Source organism: Zootoca vivipara, chromosome 6, assembly GCF_963506605.1.
Source record: "Zootoca vivipara chromosome 6, rZooViv1.1, whole genome shotgun sequence".
NCBI lineage: Eukaryota > Metazoa > Chordata > Lepidosauria > Squamata > Lacertidae > Zootoca > Zootoca vivipara.
The window spans coordinates 14,317,202-14,340,202 of NC_083281.1; the positions used below are offsets into that span (position 1 = coordinate 14,317,202).

The 23,001-nt window shown below is 45.9% G+C and overlaps 2 protein-coding genes across 3 annotated transcripts; one reads left to right on the forward strand and one right to left on the reverse strand.

Annotated features, from left to right (window-relative positions):
* Positions 1–302: 302 nt before the first annotated feature.
* LOC118087983 (cytochrome c oxidase subunit 7A2, mitochondrial) lies at positions 303–8,307 on the reverse strand. Its single transcript, XM_035121098.2, has 4 exons — positions 8,152–8,307; positions 5,851–5,940; positions 3,917–4,001; positions 303–718 (listed from the first exon to the last, which is right to left on the reverse strand). Exons 1-4 carry the CDS (start codon positions 8,164–8,166, stop codon positions 660–662), a joined length of 249 nt encoding a protein of 82 aa, XP_034976989.1. The 5' UTR covers positions 8,167–8,307; the 3' UTR covers positions 303–659.
* A 1,929-nt stretch (positions 8,308–10,236) lies between these two features.
* LOC118087447 (ribonuclease Oy-like) lies at positions 10,237–21,208 on the forward strand. Of its 2 annotated transcripts, XM_035120091.2 has the most exons (10): positions 10,237–10,311; positions 10,652–10,769; positions 12,771–12,828; positions 14,209–14,276; positions 16,506–16,563; positions 18,934–18,998; positions 19,178–19,291; positions 19,564–19,612; positions 20,631–20,705; positions 20,788–21,208. In XM_035120091.2, exons 2-10 carry the CDS (start codon positions 10,654–10,656, stop codon positions 20,974–20,976), a joined length of 792 nt encoding a protein of 263 aa, XP_034975982.2. In that variant the 5' UTR covers positions 10,237–10,311; positions 10,652–10,653; the 3' UTR covers positions 20,977–21,208. The 2 variants fall into 2 exon arrangements, with proteins under 2 accessions (XP_034975982.2, XP_034975983.2); XM_035120092.2 differs by having other exon boundaries at positions 10,237–10,769.
* The last annotated feature ends 1,793 nt before the right edge of the window (positions 21,209–23,001 follow it).

Below are 23,001 nucleotides of genomic sequence, written 5' to 3' on the forward strand. Positions count from 1 at the left end.
AAAATTAGACCAAAATGCGAAGAGGTGGTATCTTTTCCCCCTGTAACTCGTTTGCTGTTATTAAAATCCAATAAAAATATTGGGGGGGGGGGAGAAAGAAAGAAAAAAGAAGCTGGGCTCTTCTGATGTTCTCCGCTTGAGACCCTGCAGAGCTGTTGCCGGTCAGAGTCAAGCAGCACCAGCCAAATTGATGTCATCTAGCTGCTTTGGACTACATATTGGCTGGGGCTGATGGGAGATGTAGTCAAAAACTGCTGGACTGCACCCGCTTGGACAAAATAGTAATGAGGCAGCGTCTTAGGTTTAGACAGGCATGCATGTGAATTTTTATATTCCAGTTTTGTTAACAGCCTTTAAAATTTGTGGTGTAAGTGGGGTGTCTGTTTTTAAAAATACAGTTGTGTGTGTTTAAGGGCAAATCTTTCTTTTAATTCATTTTATTCATTCGCTTGTTTATGTCTCCAAACAACCTCATTTGCTCATTGCCATTCTGAAGAAAAGTTCCTAAGAATCGACAGATTTGGTAATTCTTCTGCCCCAGAAAACAAGGCGCTCGCCCTCTCTCTCTCTCTGGCGTAACTGAGGGATGGAACAGGTATTGGTGGTTGGGGGGGGGGGGACAGACTTCCAAGTCTTTCCCCCCCTTTAAAGATTCATTCTCATTTGTTCTTCTTCGGAGAAGCAGCTTGGAACAGGACAAAGAGGGTGAGGCCGACACCTGGGGAAAAGAATAACTCCATGTCACTTATCGAAAAAGTTGGCAAGGCTTGAAGCATTCTTGGTTTCACGCCAGCCCTTTTTTCTGAAATTGCCATCCTTCGTTCCCCTTTATTTATGACATTTGTATGCTGCCCGATAACATAAGATCTCTGAACAGCTGCTGATAAATATTAAAGCAACAATGATAAACCCAGGAAGATGTCACTGGCCAGTCATTTCACGTCGTATGAAAAAAATGGAAATCAGAAAATGGTTAAGGGACAGTCAATGGCTGCTCTCTAGCTATATTGAACAGAAAGCAATGAAATACAATGAAACTGAAAGAAAGAAGTCTTTAATTAACGTTATAGGGGGGAACCTGCTAAAGGGATTGACGTGAGATGAAACATTATATATTACTATACAGAGGTGGTGGGGAAGGAACTATTGGGTGATACAATGTCCAGTTTAATACCAGTTCCTGCTAACAGCCATATAGCAGTGCTCCGGCCTTGCCAAAAGGCTTTAGCATGGAAGCAACCTTCCAAAAACTGCTTGCTTTGCAAGGAAACCTTATTCCATGGGTAACCAAACAAAGGCCCGGGGGCCGGATCCGGCCCAATCGCCTTCTCAATCCGGCCCGCGGACAGTCCGGGAATCAGTGTGTTTTTACATGAGTAGAATGTGTCCTTTTATTTAAAATGCATCTCTGGGTTATTTGTGGAGCCTGCCTGGTGTTTTTAAAGAGTAGAATCATAGAATCATAGAGTTGGAAGAGACCACAAGGGCCATCCAGTCCAACCCTCTGCCAAGCAGGAAACACCATCAAAGCATTCTGACATATATGGCCGTCAAGCCTCCGCTTAAAGACCTCCAAAGAAGGAGACTCCATCAGACTCCTTGGCAGCAAATTCCACTGCCGAACAGCTCTTACTGTCAGGAAGTTCTACCTAATGTTTAGGTGGAATCTTCTTTCTTGTAGTTTGAATCCATTGCTCCGTGTCCACTTCTCTGGAGCAACAGAAAACAACCTTTCTCCCTCCTCTATATCGCCACGGACTAGTCAACGTTTGATAATTTTACTGTGGCCTGCTGGGGGGACGGAACGTTGATTGTTTTGCGGCCCACTGAGGGGGGGGGGGACGTTGATTGTTTATATTTTATTTAGATTGTTTTGATTTAATAATTTTAATTTAATTGTATTTAATGTTCCTTGGGCGGCCTGGTACCAACTGATCCACGGCCCAGTACCGGTCCATAGCCTGGGGGTTGAGGACCACTGCTCTATACGACATCCTTTTATATATTTGAACATGGCTATCATATCACCCCTTAACCTTCTCTTCTCCAGGCTAAACATGCCCAACTCCCTAAGCCGTTCCTCATAAGGCATCGTTTCCAGGCCTTTGACCATTTTGGTTGCCCTCCTCTGGACACGTTCCAGCTTGTCAGTATCCTTCTTGAACTGTGGTGCCCAGAACTGGACATAGTATTCCAGGTGAGGTCTGACCAGAGCAGAATACAGTGGTACTATTACTTCCCTAGATCTAGATGCTATACTCCTATTGATGCAGCCCAGAATTGCATTGGCTTTTTTAGCTGCTGCATCACACTGTTGACTCATGTCAAGTTTGTGGTCTACCAAGACTCCTAGATCCTTTTCACATGTACTGCTCTCAAGCCAGGTGTCGCCCATCCTGTATTTGTGCCTTTCATTATTATTATTTTTTGCCCAATTGTACTACTTTACATTTCTCCCTGTTAAAATTCATCTTGTTTGCTTTGGCCCAGTTGTCTAATCAGTTAAGTTCATTTTGAAGTGTGATCCTGTCCTCTGGAGTATTATCTAAAATGCATCTCTGGGTTATTTGTGGGGGCATAGGAATGCGTCCATTTCCCCCCAAAAAAATATAGTCCGGCCCCCCACAAGGTCTGAGGGACAGTGGACCAGCCCCCTGCTGAAAACATTTGCTGACTCCTGAAAATGCAGTTGGGTTTTGCTCGGATAATAAGGCTTTTTCCGATCAAGTTAGAACTGGGAATTGCTTCACCTGTTTTTGTTGTTGTTTTTAAAGGTTTGCTTAGTTGTTTTCTGAAATCTGTAAGAGCCAGCTAAAGTGTGTTTAAAAGAGGTTTAAGGTTGCACAATCTGTAACACGGAGCAAAAATAATTTGGGGGGTGAAAACGATGGCTGTGGGTCGGGGAGAGGAAAGGGATGTTCCACTGCGTAATGCAGGCATCCCCAAACTGTGGCCCTCCAGATGTTTTGGCCTACAACTCCCATGATCCCTAGCTAACAGGACCAGTGGTTGGGGAAGATGGGAATTGTAGTCCAAAACATCTGGAAGGCCAAAGTTTGGGGATGCCTGGCGTAATGGGAGGTCCTTCCTGCTGGTTGCAGCACTGGGTACCAAATATAATGTCTAAGTCTATGGAGATGTCCTTTTTAAATATAACTCAAAAGCTGACTTCTGGATTCTAACCTGGGTGGGGTGGGATGGTGGCGGCATGGAAACCAGAAACTTGTGCATTGCATTCCTTCCCAATGTATCCCTCCAAATAAAGCCAACCAAGGTTTATCCAAACCAGTGTCTCTGCCTGTATGTGAGCCTGTAGGTCCGTTCGTCCAAGAGGAAGGGGCAATGAGTTGCTGGCCCCCAAACCCACCAAGGAGTGGGACAGAATGGCCGCAAAAGTTTCAGGAGATTTCTCTCACCGTTATCATTCTCAGGCCAAATAAAGGCACAATTTGCCTCCTGAGCTTGGCTGCTGTTTGAAAAGGAAATATTTATGGACAGGGGAAAAACACACATGCCCATCTGCTCGCACGTTGCTGTGTTTCATTTCTCCGTTCGTCTCGCCGCAAAGAGAAGCAAGAAGGCTTCTATTTTTGACAGCAAGAGTGAAAAAGAGAATTTGGTTCGTTGTGGTGTTTCATCTGTGTTCTGCATTTGCTATGCATACTGACTTCTTCAGGTCATTTCATAGGCCACAGACCCCAAATTCCAAACACAAATGATCTGTTTCCATGCAAACGAGGGGAAAGATTTCTTTTTTTAAAAAACAACAACACAGATTTCTTTTTAAAAAAAACCCCCAACACAACCCACTATAACAGTAACTATATTTTTAGTTAAAAAAAAATTAAACGAGGACAGCACCTCTGAACAATTATGCAAAATTTGGAAATGAATGGAGAGCGGAGGTATCACTTACCAAAGACACTGAGGATCATGGTTCCACGGTACATCATGGCATCGAGGGTGCCTCCTTTGAGGTGCACAGGCAGCCCATTGTCCTCCTGGGGAGAGGCAGGGAGTGAGCCCCATCTCATTGGAATCATAGAATGGCAGAGTTGGAGGGGACCCCAAGGGCCATCGAGTCACCTGCCCTCCCCCCCCCAGCCCACTTCAATATGTGCGCATGCTCAGTGAGCACACTGGAGGCCGCTCACTCTGGATGAGCAACTTCTAGGCGACCCTCTTTGATCTTTGCATTGTTGGGGGTTGGGCTACATGACCCTTGGGATCCCTTCCAACTCCACAACCCGTGCTAGATTTACGTATAAGTTAAACAAGCTCTAGCTTAGGGCCACACTCTCTTGAGGCCCCCCCCCAAAAAAAAATTAAAGGGAAAAAAACCTGGATGTACATTTCCAAAATATAAGATGAAAAAATAAATAAAACAAAACCTACCTACAACAACCGTTTTTGGTCTTGTGTAGGCACCTATGATGTAAGTCATGGGCCCTGCCTGCTAGCCTGCTCCCTCAAATATCGCTGGTTTGCTCCTTTCTATATATAGGCTGCCTACCCCCATTGTTCTGCCCGGACACTGAGGTCCAGTGCCGAGGGTCTTCTGGCGGTTCCCTCGCTAAGAGAAGCCAAGTTACAGGGAACCAGGCAGAGGGCCTTCTCGGTAGTGGCGCCCGCCCTGTGGAACGCCCTCCCATCAGAGGTCAAAGAGAACAATAACCAGACCTTTAGAAGGCATCTCAAGGCAGCCCTGTTTAGGGAAGCTTTTAATGTTTGATTTCTGTATTTTAATGCTTTGTTGGAAGCTGCCCAGAGTGGCTGGGGGAACCCAGCCAGATGGGTGGGGTATAAATAATAAATTATTATTATTATTATTATTATTATTATTATTATTATTATTATTATTACATTCTGCATGGACTGGTTGTATGGCAACAAGTGCAAATGGCTTGAGATACCTATTAGGTCCATAAATGACCATATAGCATATATTCAACAGAAAAACAGTGACAATTTGTTGTTGACAAAGGACAGCTGGACATATAAAGGGCCGCCCCATTACCTTCAGGAGCTTAGAGACTCACCAAACCTAAATCTGGCCCTGTCCACAACTATAGGATTCTGTGACTTGGCCCTGTAGAGGGCTCTCCAAACTCTCCTCTGTCTCAGACAACAAGGTGAAGTATAAATTTATTACTATCATCATCAAAATCATCATCAGTTTGGGGAGGATTTCTGGGGGCATTCTTTAATATGATGTTGGAGAACTTATAAACCTGCTATCAATATGATATTACTCCCTTTATTTTGAACAAAGGAAACAATGATTATGATCCCTGTTGCTGGAAATGTAATTGGAAGGGAGGTTCGGAGTTTGATTTCATTCGGTATGTACTGGAATTTTTTAAAAAAATGTTTGATATTTTCATAGGTGCTGTAAGCTGCTCAGAGTAGCTGGGGAAACTGAGCCAGATGGGCAGGGTATAAATAATAAAATCATCATTATCATCATCAAAGTAATTATGGAAGGGTATACCAGGGGTCATCTAGTCCAACCCGCTGCAATCTAGGAATCTCAGCTAAAGCAACCATGACAGATGGCCAACCGACCTCTGCTTAGAAACCTCCAAGGAAGGAGAGTCCACCAACGCTCTATTCAGAGAGAGAAACATCCTTTGAAAAGTAGGACACCTGTGACCAGCCTAGACCCTTCTTCTTCCAGGTGCCACCCCTTCTCTCTCTTTTTCCCTCCCTCCCTCCCTCCCTCCCTCCCTCCCTCCCTCCCTCCCTCCCTCCCTCCCTCCCTCCCTCCCTCCCTCCCTCCTGCCATGTCTGGTTGAGCAAAGCAGTTGCTAGCATAAACAGCTGCTTTCTGGACGCAGCCCAATCCCTCACCTGGAAGAGCTTCTGGTATTCTGGGACTTTGTTTTTCAATCCCCGAGGGGCGGAGGTGGAGAAAAACCGGAGGGAACTGATACGGGAAGCCTAGCGAAGAGAGGAAACGAGGAACAAAAAAAGCAGAATCACACTAGGAAGTCCCATCTCTTCCCAAGGAGCCATGGATAACCCTTTCCTTCACAAATTTGTCTGATTCTCCTTTAATTTGGTGGCCTGGCCTGCCTCCTGGAGAAGCTCTACCGGGAGATGCTCGTGACCGAGCCTGGGATTGTGCAAAGCTGATGCTCTCCAATTGACCTAGAGCTGTCGCTTAGTAGTGGGCACACACTATGGATAACTGCAGCCTACCTCGTGGGGTTGTTGTGAAGGCTTAATGTTTGCAAAGGTTTGCCATTAAATCTCTTAAGTTCACTGCATGTAAATTCTAGTTCACTGTAAACTCAGGTACACAGATTGGATTTAGCCAGCTGCGGTTACAGCCGTCGCTGGAACTTCTTCTTTCTCCGGAAGCTGAGATGTAAAAGCACGCTGGGCTTTGTCCCTGGGGGCCCTAAAAGCACAAGTGAAACCTGGGTCTAGTCACAGTGACATGCAGAACAGTCACCCCCTTCCCCACCCAACTCCAGGCCCTCCAGATGTTCTCGACTACTAAACCCACCAGCCATGAACATAAGAGAATAAGGAGAGCCTGCTGGATCCGGCCAGTGGTCCATCTAGTCCAGCATCTTCCCACAGTGGCCAACCAGATGCCTGTGGGGAACCAGCAAGCAGGATCTGAGCATGGGAGCCACCTCCCCTCCTGTGGTTTCCAGCAACTGGGATTCAGAAGCATTTCTGCTTCCAAATGGGGAGGGCACCCATCAATAGCCCTCTCCTCCTCCATGAATTTGTCCAATCCTCTTTTAAAGCCACCCAAGTTGGTTTGCATCTTTGCAGCCCTGTAGCAGGGAGTTCCACAGTTTAACCATGCGCAGCGTGAAGACTTTCCCCGTCGATCCTGAATATTTGTAACTTAAAGCCGTTGGTTCGAGTCCTACCCTCCGGAATAGGAGAAAACAAGCATGATCCTCACATAGCCGGCTTTGGGAAGGCAGTGCAAGGGCTGGGGGGGGGGAACATTACATTTTGGGCTCGCTTCTCCCCTCTTTCCCCAAAACAAGGCAGTGTGGGGGCCTGTGGGCTGTGTGTTGATATGTACTCTTGCAGCCCACTTGGTAGGAAAAGTTGGACCGCCCTGATTTAGACGGTACCTGGTTGGCAAAGGTGGAAATAGGCTTAAACCTAGGTTTTTCGAAAGGTTCTCCCATGGAAGCAGCAGGTTTGGGGCGGGGTCAGCTAAGGCTGGTCTCTGTGTCTGTGTCACAAGCAAAGGGAAATCTTATGAAATGAAATGAATAGCCCTGCAAGGAAGGACTTGGAAGGACTTGAAATAACCCACTCGGACATGAAGTTCAACTGGGTGACCTTGAGCCTGCTGCTGCCGCTCAACCTGACCTACATTGCAGGGTTCTTGTGGGGATCCATTGAGGAGGGAGAGATTGAATATAAATGCAATAGATAAATAAAGTGATGTAACTAAACTGGTGAGCCGCTCTCCTCCGAAAGCTGTTGCAAACTTCCCAGCGACGGACAGGAAGAGCAGAACACCATGGTATAGGAGTAGGGAATTAAAAGTGTTTTACGGAAGAATTGATGCCTTTTTCGGACTATCCAAAGAAATGTTACAGCACGATGAGCTCACGAGCAGGATTGGAGCTCTGAGCGGCAGAAGCGATTAGATTATAGTGTTGCGGTTTGATAGATTTAATAGATAGAAGTTAGGGTGCAGCCGAAGGAGAGGAACAACAACTCCGTAGAGAACGGGGCAGAAAGTCAACAAAAATAAGAGAAAAGACGAAATTGCATTTTGATTGTACGTAGGTTAAAAACATTGAAACTTAATAAAATATATTTACCGGGGGGGGGGGGGGGAGAAAAAGATAAAGGAACAGTTAAATATAACCATGCCTGTTTTTTACCCCATGCATCTGACCAAGTAAGCTGTATCACACACAGAACTTTCTGCTTCAATATATATATATATCTTTTAAAGGGGACTCTGCAACACTCTGGCAAGGCTATCCCCCTGAAACATTGTTTTGCCTGTTTCGGCCTTGCCAGCAAAAGTCCAGTAGTTTATGAGTTAGGAGCAAAGATGCAATAGGGCACACAAACACCCAATCTATCCACCCACGGCAGGCGGCGGAGTTAGTGACCTGCTTTTAGCAAGCAGACATGCAGAGGTAAAGGAGTCTTTACCAGGAGGGAATTCATGCTCTTTACGGTGGTCCTTGCTGCCTCCTTCCTGATCTCTCTCCTTCACTTGCTTCTCTCTGTGTGGGCCTCTGCTGACCTCCAGCTGGGCCTTACAAGGGCATTGCCTCCTCGCCAGGGCGGAGGGGAGGGGTGGCCGCGGGTGTTTTCCTCGACCGCCTGCCAGAAGTAAGGGCAGCTGGCGAGTTCAAACTTTGGACTGGAATGCGGAGGCTGGAGGGACATTTCAGAGAGCCTGCGGTGGAGAAGGGGCAGCACCTGTCTTTAAATGGGACCGTATTTTGGGATCAGGTTATGCAAGACAGAGCACAGGAAAAGCAGACAGAGAAAGGTTTCCCTCCCTCTCTAGTAGCCCTGGTGCTTCTGGGCATCCAACGAAGCTGTACGTTGGGAGGTTCGAGACAACAACAACAACAACAACAACAACAACAACAACAACAACAACAACAACAACATATTTCAACAACAACAACAACAAATTTATTTATACCCCGCTGGCTGGGTTCCCCCAGCCACTCTGAGCAGCTTCCAGCAAAATATTAAAATACAATAATTCATCAAATATTAAAAGCTTCTCTAAACAGGGCTGCCTTCAGACGTCTTCTAAACGTCCAATAGTTGTTTATTTCTTTGACATCTGATGGGAGGGCGTTACACAGGGTGGGTGCCACTACCGAGAAGGCCCTCTGCCTGGTTCCCTGTAACCTCACTTCTTGCAGGGAAGGGAACCGCCAGAAAGCCCTCGGAGCTGGACCTCAGTGTCCAGGCTGAACGATGGGGATGGAGACACTTCTTCAGGTATACTGGGCCTTTGAGGCCGTTTAAAGGTCAGCACCAACACTTTGAATTGTGCCCGGAAAGGTACAGGGAACCAGGCAGAGTGTAGGTCTTTCAGGACCGGGGTTATGGGGTTTTGGCGGCCGCTCCCAGTCCCCAGTCTAGCTGCCGCATTCTGGATTAGTTGTAGTTTCCATGTCACCTTCAAAGGCAGCCCCATGTAGAGCACATTGCAGTAGTCCAAGCAGGAGATAACCAGAGCACGCACCACTCTGGTGAGACAGAGACAGGCGAGGCAGGGAGGGTCTCAGCCTACATATCAGATGGAGCTGGTAGACAGCTGCCCTGGACACAGCCCTTCTTCACCCAGAGCTTAGTTAAACTGTGGAACTCACCCCCGCAGGAGGCAGTGAGGACCACCAACCTAGACTGCTTTAAAAGAAGATTGGACAAATTCACGGGGGAGAGGCCTATCAGCGTGGCTACTGGCCATAATGACAATGCTCTGCCTCCACAGTTGGAAGCAGCAATGCTACTGCTTCTTCTTCTTTTATATATATGTAATTTTTATGAGCTGGAAACTAAATGGTCAACCTTTCCATTCTCCTTCATCTTCTTCTTCGGTGATCACTCGTAGCCGAGTAAGATTATCTTCCATGAACAAGGTCTTAAAAGTGAGTCTGTAAGTGACTGTGGAGGCCAATTCTGGATCCACACGTCCTTCCACAGTAGGGACATTGGTTTCCAGGCGGGAGTTGATCACGGTGTGGATTTGCCAAGCGTGCCTTCCTCTTAGCACGTTTCTCCCTTGTGTCCTGAGTTCAAGTGTCTTCAAAGCCCATGACACCTTTGGTAAAGGCTGTTCTCCAATTGGAGCATTCGCAGGCCAGTGTTTCCCAATTGCTGGTGTTTATACTACACTTTTTAAAGATTTGCCTTGAGACAGTCTTTAAACCTCTTTTGTTGACCACCTGCATTATGCTTTCCATTTTTAAGTTCGGAATAGAGTAGTTGCTTTGGAAGACGATCATCAGGCATCTGCAGAACATGACCGGTCCAGCGAAGTTGGTGTTGAAGAATCATTGCTTGGACACTGGTGAGCTCCTTGATAAAGAGTTCTGTGAAACCCTAAAGTCTGCATTTGCCTACAGGGGACCAAGTTGGTCTGATCAAAGCAATCGTTCTGCAATCTGGGACTCCACGAGGAGCTGTGTCTTTGCTTCTCAGTCGTCACACAGGGAAGTGAAACCAGCCCCCCATCCTTCTCCTTTTAAACACCAGCTGGTGTCTGGCTCTCCTGCTGAAAGGACGACATCGAACCAGGGCATGTGCATTGCTGCTGTGCAACCCCAACCTGGTACAGCTTAGGTAGTTGGTTTATACAAAGTCAGGCCATTGATGCATCTGAGCTCAGGCAGAGGCCCTGCTGGGGTTTTTCCTAGCCTAATTTAGGGATACTGGAAACTGAAGCTTGGGCTCTGTGGCTGAGCTACGACTCCTTGATGACTGAGAACAATATAGCCAATGCCTTACTGGCAGTGGCTGGCACACCCGCACACCCACGGTGCCCTGTTTTTGCCATCAGTCATTGGGATTACTGAACCCTACTTGAGGGTTTCTATACCCGGGCTTGCATGTTGACAGAGAGACTGGTTTCCTCTCCTCGCTGTCCCCCGCCCTTTATTCATCAGCTCTGCTTTGCTTGCAGGTATGATGGTAGCCAATTCAGTCACTCTGGGTTTCTTCTGCACGAGTTTCTTCTGGTTGCTGGTTCGTCCCGAGGATCTCTGGAGGAGGCAGCAGCAGGCCAAGGTGGAGAACTCTAGGTAGGTAGAACCTCGTGCAAGGGCGAGAGAGGATGGGCAGAAAGCGGGATGGGATGAATTTGTGGACTCTGTCTCTGCATTACAGGTGGGGAATGGATGGATGGAGAATTTCAGTTCACGTTTTAATGCAACACCTGATGCACGCTTTCCAAAACAACATGCAAACTGGAACACAGCTGTCATTAGAATTTTGTGCTTCTCTGAATTTTGCAATACAGTTCTCCAAGCAAAACTGTATATTAGAGGAAAGTGCACATAAAACTGTACTCTTTTCAGCACCTGCTAAAAGCATTTTTGTTTAGACAAGCCTACGCAGAGATGTAGGATGGCATGTGTTTTCATCTGTTTTTAGTTGATTGTTGGTTTTAATTAGTTTTGGAATGTTTTAAATAATGGTTTTTGTTTTACTGGTAGTTTTACCGGCCTCGGTCCGGTATACCTGAAGGAGCGTCTCCACCCCCATCGTTCTGCCCGGACACTGAGGTCCAGCTCCGAGGGCCTTCTGGCAGTTCCCTCATTACGAGAAGCAAAGTTACAGGGAACCAGGCAGAGGGCCTTCTCGGTAGTGGCACCCACCCTGTGGAATGCCCTCCCACTAGAGGTCAAAGAGAACAATTACCAGACCTTTAGAAGGCATCTCAAGGCAGCCCTGTTTAGGGAAGCTTTTAATGTTTGATGGATTTCTGTATTTTGGAATTTCTGTTCTTTTGGAAGCCGCCCAGAGTGGCTGGGGGAACCCGGCCAGATGGGCGGGGTATAAATAATAAATTATTATTATTATTATTATTATTACTGTTTTGCTCTTTTTGTAAACCGCTTTGAGGTTTTCTACACAATGAAGTAGTATATACCGTATTTTTCCATATATAAGACTAGGTTTTTAAAATTATGTTAAAAAGAGGGGGTAGTCTTATACATGGGGGCAATCTCCCCCCATTTTCTAATTTTGAGTCTCCAAAAATAGGGGGCGTCTTATACACGGGTGTGTGTGTGTGTGTGTGTGTGTGTTATACATGGAAAAATACAGTAAATGTTATGAAATAAAAATAAGGTAGATGAATATGTTAGATGAAGGCTTCAAAAAATGTGTATTTAATGAGAAATTTACCTTAAAATTTTTCACGAGGACACACACATATATATACTAAAAGTGAAAGTTTTTACTAAAATAAAAGGTTGGTTGGAAGTCACCCTGGGCAAGATAAAGAGACTAACGAATTCAATAAATAAATAAAACCGCAAACTGGTACAGAAGTGTTGGGAACTGATCTTCTTCTTCTTCTTTTTAAATATATTTTATTGAAAAAATTCAGTGGACAAATAAAGTGCTTGAAACTGTAATTCGATATACAGGTACATAAGTAAGGTGATTATTCCAACGAGTACAATGATTAACAAGTTGTAATATATCTTCTTCTATATATATATAAAAATGTAGAAGGGCCATGTTTGTTATAGTCCACTTTTCTTGGAAACCGCTTGAATCGTATTGGCAAGGAACGCTGTGTCCAACTTTGAGCGGATTCAGTCAAGCGGTTTCCAAGAAAAGTGTGTTTGCAGAACTTTAGATTGTTAAGATCCCACCCCTAACACACCTAAAAACGTGATTTTCTCTTAAAAACAAAACAAAATATACCACCCTCAAGTGGACATCAAAGGAACAGACGGCAAAATACATAAAGACAGACCAGACTTTCAAACATCTTATTCCTTTCTTCCTAATTTCACACACAACGCCACAGCAATGCGTGGCAGGGCCAGCTAGTTTTTTTAAATAAATGCATTCTAAGTATTATTGCATTTATCCATACACAATCTGTGTCTAAAAGCAATCTGTTCATCTTCTATCTCTTGATCAAAGGGGTGTGTGTGTGTCATAGTATTATATTTCCAGTGAATCGGTACCAGTCTTTTGTTGGAAGTGAGGCTGCAAAGAATGAGCTGATCTGAAGACTTTTGAAAGAAGGAGAAACTGGGAGACTTCTCTCTCTTTGACTGCAGGCACTGTCCTTGGCAATGCATAACCTTTGTCCAGATGTGGCCTGGCTCGTTCTGCATAGTGAGTAAGAATTTCTAATTTGGGGAGACACTCCCTTTCTGAACAGTTAACATCTCTGCGTATTACCTGGCTAAATAAGACAGCTGCAGAGCAGTTGCAACAGGTAAAGATGAAAAGGTAAAGGACCCCTAGACGGTTAAGTCTAGTCCAGGGGTCGGCAACCTAAGGCCCATGGGCCACAAGCGGCCCACGGGGGTCGTTTAACTGGCCCACAAGCCGCCCCCAAACCAAGCCACCCGCTCAGCGAGTCCCCGCCCGCTGTGCTAAACTGGCACAGCGTAGCACAGGGACTTGCTTTTGTGGTGCAGGAAATCGTGTCTCCGCATGCGCAGATGCCCAAAAACGCATTTTCGCAGACACAGATACTGGAAATCGCAGGCGCGCGCGCTCATGCGCAATCCGGCCCATGGAGGGATCTCCGCTAGAGTGAACCAGCGCAGGCAAGGTAAACCTTGCCGACCCCTGGTCTAGTCAAAGGTGACTATGGGGTTGCGGTGCTCATCTCACTTTCAGGCCGAGGGTGCTGGCGTTTGTCCACAGACAGCTTTCCAGGTCATGTGGCCAGCAGGACTAAACCGCTTCTGGCGCATGGAGGGCCGTGGCAAGTGTCAGAGCACATGGAAATGCAGTTTACCTTCCCACCACAGTAACTTGCACTGGTGTGCTTTCAAACTGCTAGGCTGGCAGGAGCTGGGACTGAGCAACGGAAGCTCACTCTGTCGCAGGGATTCGAACCGCCGACCTTCCGATCGGCAAGCCCAAGAGTCTCAGTGATTTAGACCAGGCATCCCCAAACTTCGGCCCTCCAGATGTTTTGGACTACAATCCCCATCTTCCCCGACCACTGGCCCTGTTAGCTAGGGATCATGGGAGTTGTAGGCCAAAACATCTGGAGGGCCGCAGTTTGGGGATGCCTGATTTAGACCACAGTGCCACCCGCAAGAAGGGGTTAAAAAAGCAGATGTAGGGGACTCCAGCTCCCATCAGCCCCAGGCAACATGCCCAGTGGCAAGGGATGATGGGAGTTGTAGTTCAATGGAGTTTGGACTTGGTCCAATAGCAGAAGGAGAAATATGAGTTGAAGAGAACAGAAATGGAATCAAACCTCTACTTAATTTTTAAGCTGTATTAATAAATAGAGTATAGCTCAGCCAGTAGAGCATGAGACTCTTAGGGTCGTGGGTCCAAGCCCCACATTGGGTGAATGATTCCTGGGTTGGACTAGATGACCCTTTGAGCCCCTTCCAACTGTACAATTCTACGATTCTATGAATCACACACACACACACACACACACACACACACACACACACACACACGGGTTTGTGGCTATGCTGTACCTTCGGGAATCTAACCCATCTTCTCCTTCCTGTGATGTAGGCTCTGGGAAAGAGGTTTGAGTGTGTCATGCCGAAAGACGCAAACAACTGGACCATTCATGGATTATGGTGAGGCGATCTCATTTGGGCTGCTATGGGAGGCATGTGTTTATTGTTTGAACTTAAGTGAAGTATTTATTTTCTTACTTAAATATATATATTAAGCAGTGCCAGATTTACGTATAAGCCAAACAAACTAGCTCAGGGCCCCACTCTCTTGGCCCCCCCCCCAAAATTTAAAGGATGTACATTTTCAAAATATAAGATAAAAAACAAATAAAATAAAACCTAGGTACAGCAACCGTGTTTTGTGTTGTGTAGGCTCCTATGATGTAAGTCATGGGCCCCGCCTGCTAGCCTGCTCCCTAAAATATCTCTGGTTTGCTCCTTTCTATATACAGTGGACGCTCGGGTTGCGAACGTGATCCTTGCAGGAGGCACGTTCGCAACCTGCAGCATTCGCAACCTGCGTCTGCACATGCACGGGTCGTGATTCTGTGTTTCTGCGCATGCGCAAAGCGCGATTTAGCACTTATGAGCATCCACCGAAACTCGAAAGTAACCCATCCGGGTACTTCCGGGTTCGGCGCAGGACACAACCTGAAAAGACGCAACCTGAAGTGCCTGTAACCCGAGGTATGACTCTATAGGGTGCTGACATTCTGCATGGACTGGCTTCATGGCAACCTGTGCAAATGGCTTTAGATACCTATTAGGTCCATAAATTACCATATAGCATATATTCGACACAAAAAACAGGACAGCTAGACATATAAAGGGTCCCATTAGGGCCTCATCAAACCTAAATCCAGCCCTGATATTAAGTAAGTGTGTGTGTGTGTGTGTGTGTGTGTGTGTGTGTGTGTGTGTGTGTACATACACATACACATACACACACGTATACACGCTGCTTAAAAACGGGTGAGGACGGAATAAGAACAATGTATTCATTATAGATGTATTACTCATTTTATTGTATTGACTGAACATAATAAAGTTTTGATATATATAAAAAAATATCAGAACTGTTTACAACAAGTATACTTAAAACCATACAATTAAAACCATACAACAAAGTTAAATTAAGAAAATATGATGCATGATTTCAGCAAGGCCTTTGACAAGGTGCCCCATGATATTCTTGTAAAAAGCTGGTAAAATGCAGGCTAGACAATGCTACCGTTCAGTGGATTTGTAACTGGCCGGCTGACCGAACCCAAAGGCTGCTTATCAATGGCTCCTCTTCATCTGGAGAGAAGTGACTAGTGGGGTGCCACAGGGTTCTGTCTTGGGCCCAGTCTTATTCAACATCTTTATCAATGACTTGGATGATGGGCTTGAGGGCATCCTGAGCAAGTTTGCAGATGGCACCAAATTGGGAGGGGTGGCCAATACCCCAGAAGACAGGATCACACTTCAAAATGACAAAATGACCTTAACAGATTAGACAACTGGGCCAAAGCAAACAAGATGAATTTTAACAGGGAGAAATGTAAAGTACTACACTTGGGCAAAAAAATGAAAGGCACAAATACAGGATGGGTGACACCTGGCTTGAGAGCAGTACATGTGAAAAGGATCTAGGAGTCTCGGTAGACCACAAACTTGACATGAGTCAACAGTGTGATGCAGTAGCTAAAAAAGCCAATGCAATTCTGGGCTGCATCAATAGGAGTATAGCATCTAGATCAAGGGAAGTAATAGTACCACTCTATTCCGCTCTGGTCAGACCTCACCTGGAGTACTGTGTCCAGTTCTGGGCACCACAGTTCAAGAAGGATACTGTCCAGAGGAGGGCAACCAAAATGGTCAAAGGCCTGGAAACAATGCCTTATGAGGAACAGCTTAGGGAGCTGGGTTTGTTCAGCCTGGAGAAGAGAAGGTTAAGGGGTGATATGATAGCCATGTTCAAATATATAAAAGGATGTCATATAGAAGAGGGTGAAAGGTTGTTTTCTGCTGCTCGAGAGAAGCGGACACGTAGCAATGGATTCAAGCTACAAGAAAGAAGATTCCACCTAAACATTAGGAAGAACTTCCTGACAGTAAGAGCTGTTTGACAGTGGAACTTGCTGCCAAGGAGTGTGGTGGAGTCTCCTTCTTTGGAGGTCTTTAGGTGGAGGCTTGACAGCCATCTGTCAGGAATGCTTTGATGGTGTTTCCTGCTTGGCAGGGGGTTGGACTGGATGGCCCTTGTGGTCTCTTCAAACTCTATGATTCTATGATTCTTAATTGCCTGCTGGAACAGAAAAGGTTCCAGCCTCCTTCACCTGCTCTTCTTGCCCTTTAAATCCACAGGCCCAGCAATGTCCTGCGCTGCTGCCCATATAGATACCTCTTCCCCTCCGACCTGGTGGTGAGTAGAACCTTTTTTGCTGCAAAGTTTGGCTTCGGTGGCCCTGCTTCCAATGACCTGGGACAGCTCCGCTGCTAGAGCGTGAGACATTTAATCTCAGGTTTGTGGGTTCGAATCCCACGGTAGGCGAAATATTTCTGCATTGCAGGACTAGGCGACCCTTGTGGTTTATTTGTTTTGATTTATATACCGCCCCATACCCAGAGGTCTCAGGGCGGTTCACAGAAATGATCACAATATATAAAATCAAGTTAAGAACTGTAACCCAGTAACACCCCCCCCCAAGAAAGCCACATTTTAAAAGGATATAGGATGTCAATCAGATCAAATGTCTGGTTGAAAATGTTTTTGCTTGGCGCCTAAAGGTATATAAAGAAAGCACCAGGCGAACTTCCCTGGGGAGAGCATTCCACAGACGAGGAGCCACTGCAGAGAAGGCCCCGTTCTTGTCTTGCCACCTTCCGGAACTCTGAGGAGGAGGCACACGAAGAAGGGCCTCAGAAGACGATCTCAGGGTCCGGGTAGGTTCATATGGAAAGAGGCGGTCCTTGACGTATTGCGGTCCTGAGTCGTTTAAGGCTTTATAGGTCAAAACCAGCACTTTTAATTGGGCCAGAAACTAATCGCTAGCCAGTGCAGTCAGACCAGGATCAGTGTAATATGCTCAGACCGTCTTGCTCCGATGAGCAACCTGGCCGCTGAATTCTGCACCACCTGAAGTTTCTGAACTGTCTTCAGAGGCAGCCCTATGTATAACACACTTTGTTGAGGTTGGTTCCTTCCAACTCTACAACTCTTATCATTCTACAGGTTACGTGGAAACACTTCCCCCCTGCATCTGGCTTGGGGGGACCTATGCAGGAGGTACATTGTGTGTAGTCCCTGGGCCATTGTGGCATATAGGGCACTGCCCCACCCACCTCCACCTGCCCTCAGCCAGCCCCCACCTGCCAGCTTTTTCACCTACAACCAGTCCAAAGGGTGGTCCTGCCTGCCTGCCTGCTTCCTCCTCTTCAGCCTCAGTGTTGCCCCTTGTGGCATTCGGCGGAGAGGAGGATGGGGACAAAACATGAATCAGTTGCCCCACCTGCCATGGGCTCTGGCGCCATCTATTGCTAGGCTCCTTGCCTTCTGCCCTACAACAGCCACTGCTGGGCTTGGGGAAGGGCCTTTTCAGTGGTTGCTCCTTGCATGTGGAACTGTCTCTCTACTGAGGTATGTCTGGCCCCATCTCTTTATAGCTTCAGGTGGTTTGGCTTACTGTGTTGTGTGAACATGGCCAATCTCTCTCTCTCTCTCTTTTAAATGCTTTATTATTCATTTTCCAAATATATACAACACGTATTCAAAATTTTTAGAATAACAACTTTTCATATTAGTTTTTTATCCCCAGTTTAATAGGTTAATCATTCATATTTGGACAACTTTACTGTTGTACTTAGGAAGGAGAAAAATAACCATTACCTTAATAATAACAATTTAAATAGATTTATTCAACTGAAACAATAACATTACAGCATATGTTATTTGCTTAAACAAACATCCATGTTTGTTAACTAATTTGGCTAAACAAAAACAATATATATATATTTTAAGAAACTTAGACTGTCAGCCCAGCCTACACATGAAAAACTTAAATACTGTCCACTCCAAACAATCAGAAAAATATTGTTTCTATTCTATTCACTGAACTTCTTGAAACTTAGCACTGAAGGGGTTGTTTCTGTATTCATAGGTTTGTAGAACAATAGGATTAAGGTCTTTTTCTCAACTCTGTTCATGTTATAACATTTTTGCTGTGAAGAAGAGGCATGTGATCTCTGTTGAGTCAAATTCAGTTTTGAGAACTGCAAAAGTAAACCAAGCATCTGTGATAATATCTTGTAGGCAGAGAAACTGCCCAATAATCTTACAAAAACCTCTGGAAGAGCATGACATTGTGAATGGATTAATGGAATTTATTTACCCCCAAAATTAAACATATACAACCTTATTCTACATAATTAAAAAACTAATCTTTATTTCATGATGGAATAACCTTTGGATGGTAATATATTTTCCTCAAAAAGCATTTTATTTAAAAAAAAATCCGATTTAAATAAAAAAAATCCGATTTAAATCAAATTTTAATTATTTTTTTTAAAAATCATTGATTTTTATCCACCCTGCCTTTAACACTGTTTTTAGTTCTGACTGGCCAATCTCAAGTACAAATCCCCGAGCCCCTTCGCCAGATGATGCCCTAGACATGGCCCAGCACCTTGCCCCTTGAGCTGGCTTGTCTAATGGTAGGGCCGGCCCCAGACATAGCCCTTGGGATGATACGATTGTCTCAATTAGCCTGTTTCCCACCACCTTCCTTTCCCGCAGGACTTGACGCCTGAACTGAACAAGCACTGGCCATCCTTCATCAACCTGAGCAACTTCCAGTTCTGGTAACCAAGGCAGGGGGCTAAACAGAGACGGGGTTGGGGTTGGAGAAGGGCCACGCGCTAGCTGGAGCTGACGGACGTTGTAACCCCAAACATCTGGAGGGGGAGAAGTTGGGGAAGGCTCAGGTAGAGAGAGGCCGGGTGTGCCTGGCAACGGTTGTTTACTCCTTCCTCCCGCACAGGGAAAAAGAGTGGCAGAAACACGGGAGCTGCGCCGGCTGCGTGGAAGCGCTGAGCTCTCCCAACAAATACTTCCGAGCCGCCCTCTTCCTGCGCACAAAATATAACATTGACAGGTGAGCTGAAAAGGGCAGTGTCCTCCTGCGGCAGCCGTGACGACCGTGCGGTATATCGCAATTTGGATTCTGTGGGAAAGATGTACATAAATTAATACAATTAAAATCCATATGGCATCTAGTACAGTGTGCCTTACAATGGCTACCACAGGCAGAAAAATAATTAAGTGGCGCACCAAGGTCACCATCTGTTTTCAAGTGGTCTATAGGGGAGGGCAGGAGTTGCTGCTGTAGCTAAATGACCCTGTTTTACATTCCATTTCTGAACACAGCGCCTTTCAAAGAGCTGCTGTCATCCCATCTTGTATCCAGAGCTACCAGGTACCATACCTATTCTGTCCTAATTTTTGCTTCCCTGGAGACCTGAGAAATTGGGGAAGAGAGGGGGGTGGGTTACGGAAGGCTGCCATAAAATAGCTGGGTCCTCATTACAGTTTTAATTCATCTCCTCATCCTCCTGGCCTGCAATAAGTCTATTAAGGCTATTATTGGTATTACTGTATTATTATTACTAGTGTAATTCAGCCCGTTGAGTAAACGGGCGCTAGAACATCCCGGGGTTCGGAGAAGCGCTTGCGCAGCGCTTCTCCGAACCCCGGGACCTGTCCTTGTTGTCGGTGGCAGGGGGACAGGAACAAAGGAGGAGAAAGCAGCCCTTTCTCCTCCTCCCTTCCTCTCCCCCAGCCGCCGACAGGAAGGAGACATCCCGGGGTTTGGAGAAGCGCTTGCGCGGACACAGGGACACAGGGAATCTGGATGCAGAGACACTTGCACTTTATTATATACGATTATTATTATTATTATTATTATTATTATTATTATTATTATTATTATTTGAATTTATATACCGCCCTATACCAGGAGGTTTCAGGGCGTTTCACAGAAAAGATACACAGAAAAGGTTGTGTACGCACTATCTCTTCGAAACACAATCTTTCCTTCAAAGAATTCTGGGCACTGTAGTTTGCTAAGGGTTACTGTGAATGGTAATTCAGGCTGCGCACCTGGTTCTTCAGGGGCAGAGTTTTGGGAGCAAACTCTGCCCCCATCCATTCGGTGCCAGTTCCCTGGGCATGCATTTAATCATACCCAACATTTAATCCTATTGGGATTTGGGTGGCTGCAAATGACATATTTCTACCCACCAGAAGGCCCCAAATTTAATCCCCAGCATCCAATGGTAGGCCTGGGAGAGACTCCTGCTGGAAAATCCCAGAGAACTGCTGCTGGCAGCCTGTGTAGACAATGCTGATCTGGGTGGGACAATGGCTTGGCAGCTTCATGTATATGTCCTAACCATAGTTCTTTGCCCCATCCTGCCTGCAATTCTCATCCTCAGCTCAGCACCTTTGTGACAGTGTTGCGGCCCGTCCTGGGAGACCAATATGAACTCCAGTGTGTGACTGACATCCAGGTGGGTTCCCTTCTCTCCCAGAGCAGAGAGCTCCCGCCTTATTGTTCCCCCTCTTCTCAAATCTTTTTTTCCCTCTTTGCAGGGGCGTCAAATATTGGTGCAAATAAAGGTTTCCCTCCACAGCAATTTCTCCTCCAGCTGCATTGCAGACTCCTACTACAACACCTCCCCTTACAAGCCCTGCAGGAGCGAGAAGAGGGTTTTCTATTTCCCCGCCAGCCAGAAGTATCCGCGCAACCCCTGCCCCAACTCAAGGCAGGTAGAGATGTGAATTCTGCAAGGCGGAAAAAAGGCTATAAGCAGCTAAAATAAAAACTTTAGGAATGGATACTTGCTCTGGTGTGTGTTCTTTTAATAGAATTCCCTGGGCTCTACCACAGTGGTACCTTGGTTCTCAAACTTAATCCGTTCCAGAAGTCCGTTCCAAATCCAAAGCGTTCCAAAACCAAGGCGCGCTTTCCCATAGAAAGCAATGCAAAACGGATTAATCCGTGCCAGACTTTTAAAAACAACCCCTAAAACAGCAATTTAATGTGAATTTTACTATCTAACGAGACCACTGATCCATAAAATAATCAATAATCAATGTACTGTACTATAAAATAAATAAGACAGTATTGTAGATGATAAAAATAAAAATTATTTTGTTTTTCTTACCTGCACGGATGATAGTCATTGTTTGGATGGGGGCTTTTATCCATTTCCGCAGTCACACAATCAATCAATCAGTAGCTGAACTGGGTTCCACAGTGTCACAAAAACAAATTAAACCGAAAAAGCCTCAAAAACAAAAACGCAAAATAAAGAGCAAAAACAAAAGCGCCAAACTTAATCCGTTCCGGAAGTCCATTTGACTTCCGAAATGTTCGAAAACCAAGGCACAGCTTCTGATTAGTGCAGGCACCCTGGAAACAATAGCCGGCAGCCGCATTGGATGTTTGGCTTCCAAAAAAAGTTCGGAAACCGGAACACTTCCTTCCGGGTTTTTGGCGTTTGGGAACCAAGGCGTTTGAGAACTAGGGTACCAGTGTATTAGACAAGGTGATCTTTCCACCTCAAGCCGTGGATTTGGAGGAACCACAGGCCACCAAGTTATCAGTTGTTTTCATTAATTCTATTTTTATCAAAGCCTCAGCAGTCGCTCCTGCAACAGCCAGTAGCGGACACCTAGCTGGATGGCTTTAAGAGAGTATTAGACAAGACTCTCAGCCTAACCTACTTTGCAGGGTAGTGAGGATAAAATGAGGGTAAAATGCAGAGGGGGTGGGGAACCATTTTAAGCCCACTTGGAGGAAAGGTATGATATAAATGTAATAAATCTTCCACAATACAGTACCAGCTTCACAGAAGTATTAAATTATTTAAGCAAACAGACATTTTCTTTCGATTCTTTAAAACTCTCTGTTTAATGCAAGTGCTCTTAAGGCAGCAATTGCAAAGGTCTGAAAACTTAAATGTTACATGATGGTGTTGCAATTAGTATGTCACCTGCCGCCACCCCTTTAACTCCGGTTTGCAGGGATCACATGCTTAGGATACTCCAACTAGAGGCGTAACTTGAGAGGGCCAAAGTGGAGTCATTTCCTGTTTGCAGCGGTTTAAAGTCCCGCGTTTGTTCCTAATGTTTATGTTTCAAGCCCGTTTCACCGCATTTTGCAGAGACCATCATGAGCCCAGGCAAGACATCGACATCTTTTGGTAGATACAACAATCTCATGCACAAGGATTACATGGCGAGCAATTGCTTCGGAGTCCATTTGCACGGGATCCGTATTGCAAACCGCCCTCAGGAGCAACAGGGGCGGGAACCGCAACAAGAATTGCACGCGCAAAATAAAAAATAAATAAACCAAGTAGATTTCCCCCGGCCTGAGGGTGGTGAGTGTTCCTTTCAAACCTGGAGCACAAATCTTAACCCTGCTTTTTACTACAGGGGATCTTCCCTCCACGTTATTAAAAGGCGCCCATTACTCGGGCTGCGATCCCGGAAGGCATTGCAATGGATCCCCAAGCGGGGTGGGAGGAGCCTGTAAGGGTGACGGCACCGAGTTCCCTCCTTTTCTTTTACCGGATTGGCCGCCGTTGCAGATTTCTTCCTCGCCAACCCCCTCTTGTTAGCTTCAAAGTGGAGAGAGGGGTGTGTGTGGATCCTCCCTTAACACGTGGAGAAGCAGCTGGGTTTTAATTCATTTGCAACTGGTAGGGGAAATTGGAAGCGGGGTTCCTAGATGGTGGGAGAGCAAGCCTGCGGGGTCTTCCCTTCCAACATGGGGTGCAGGGAAAACCCACTCCCCCC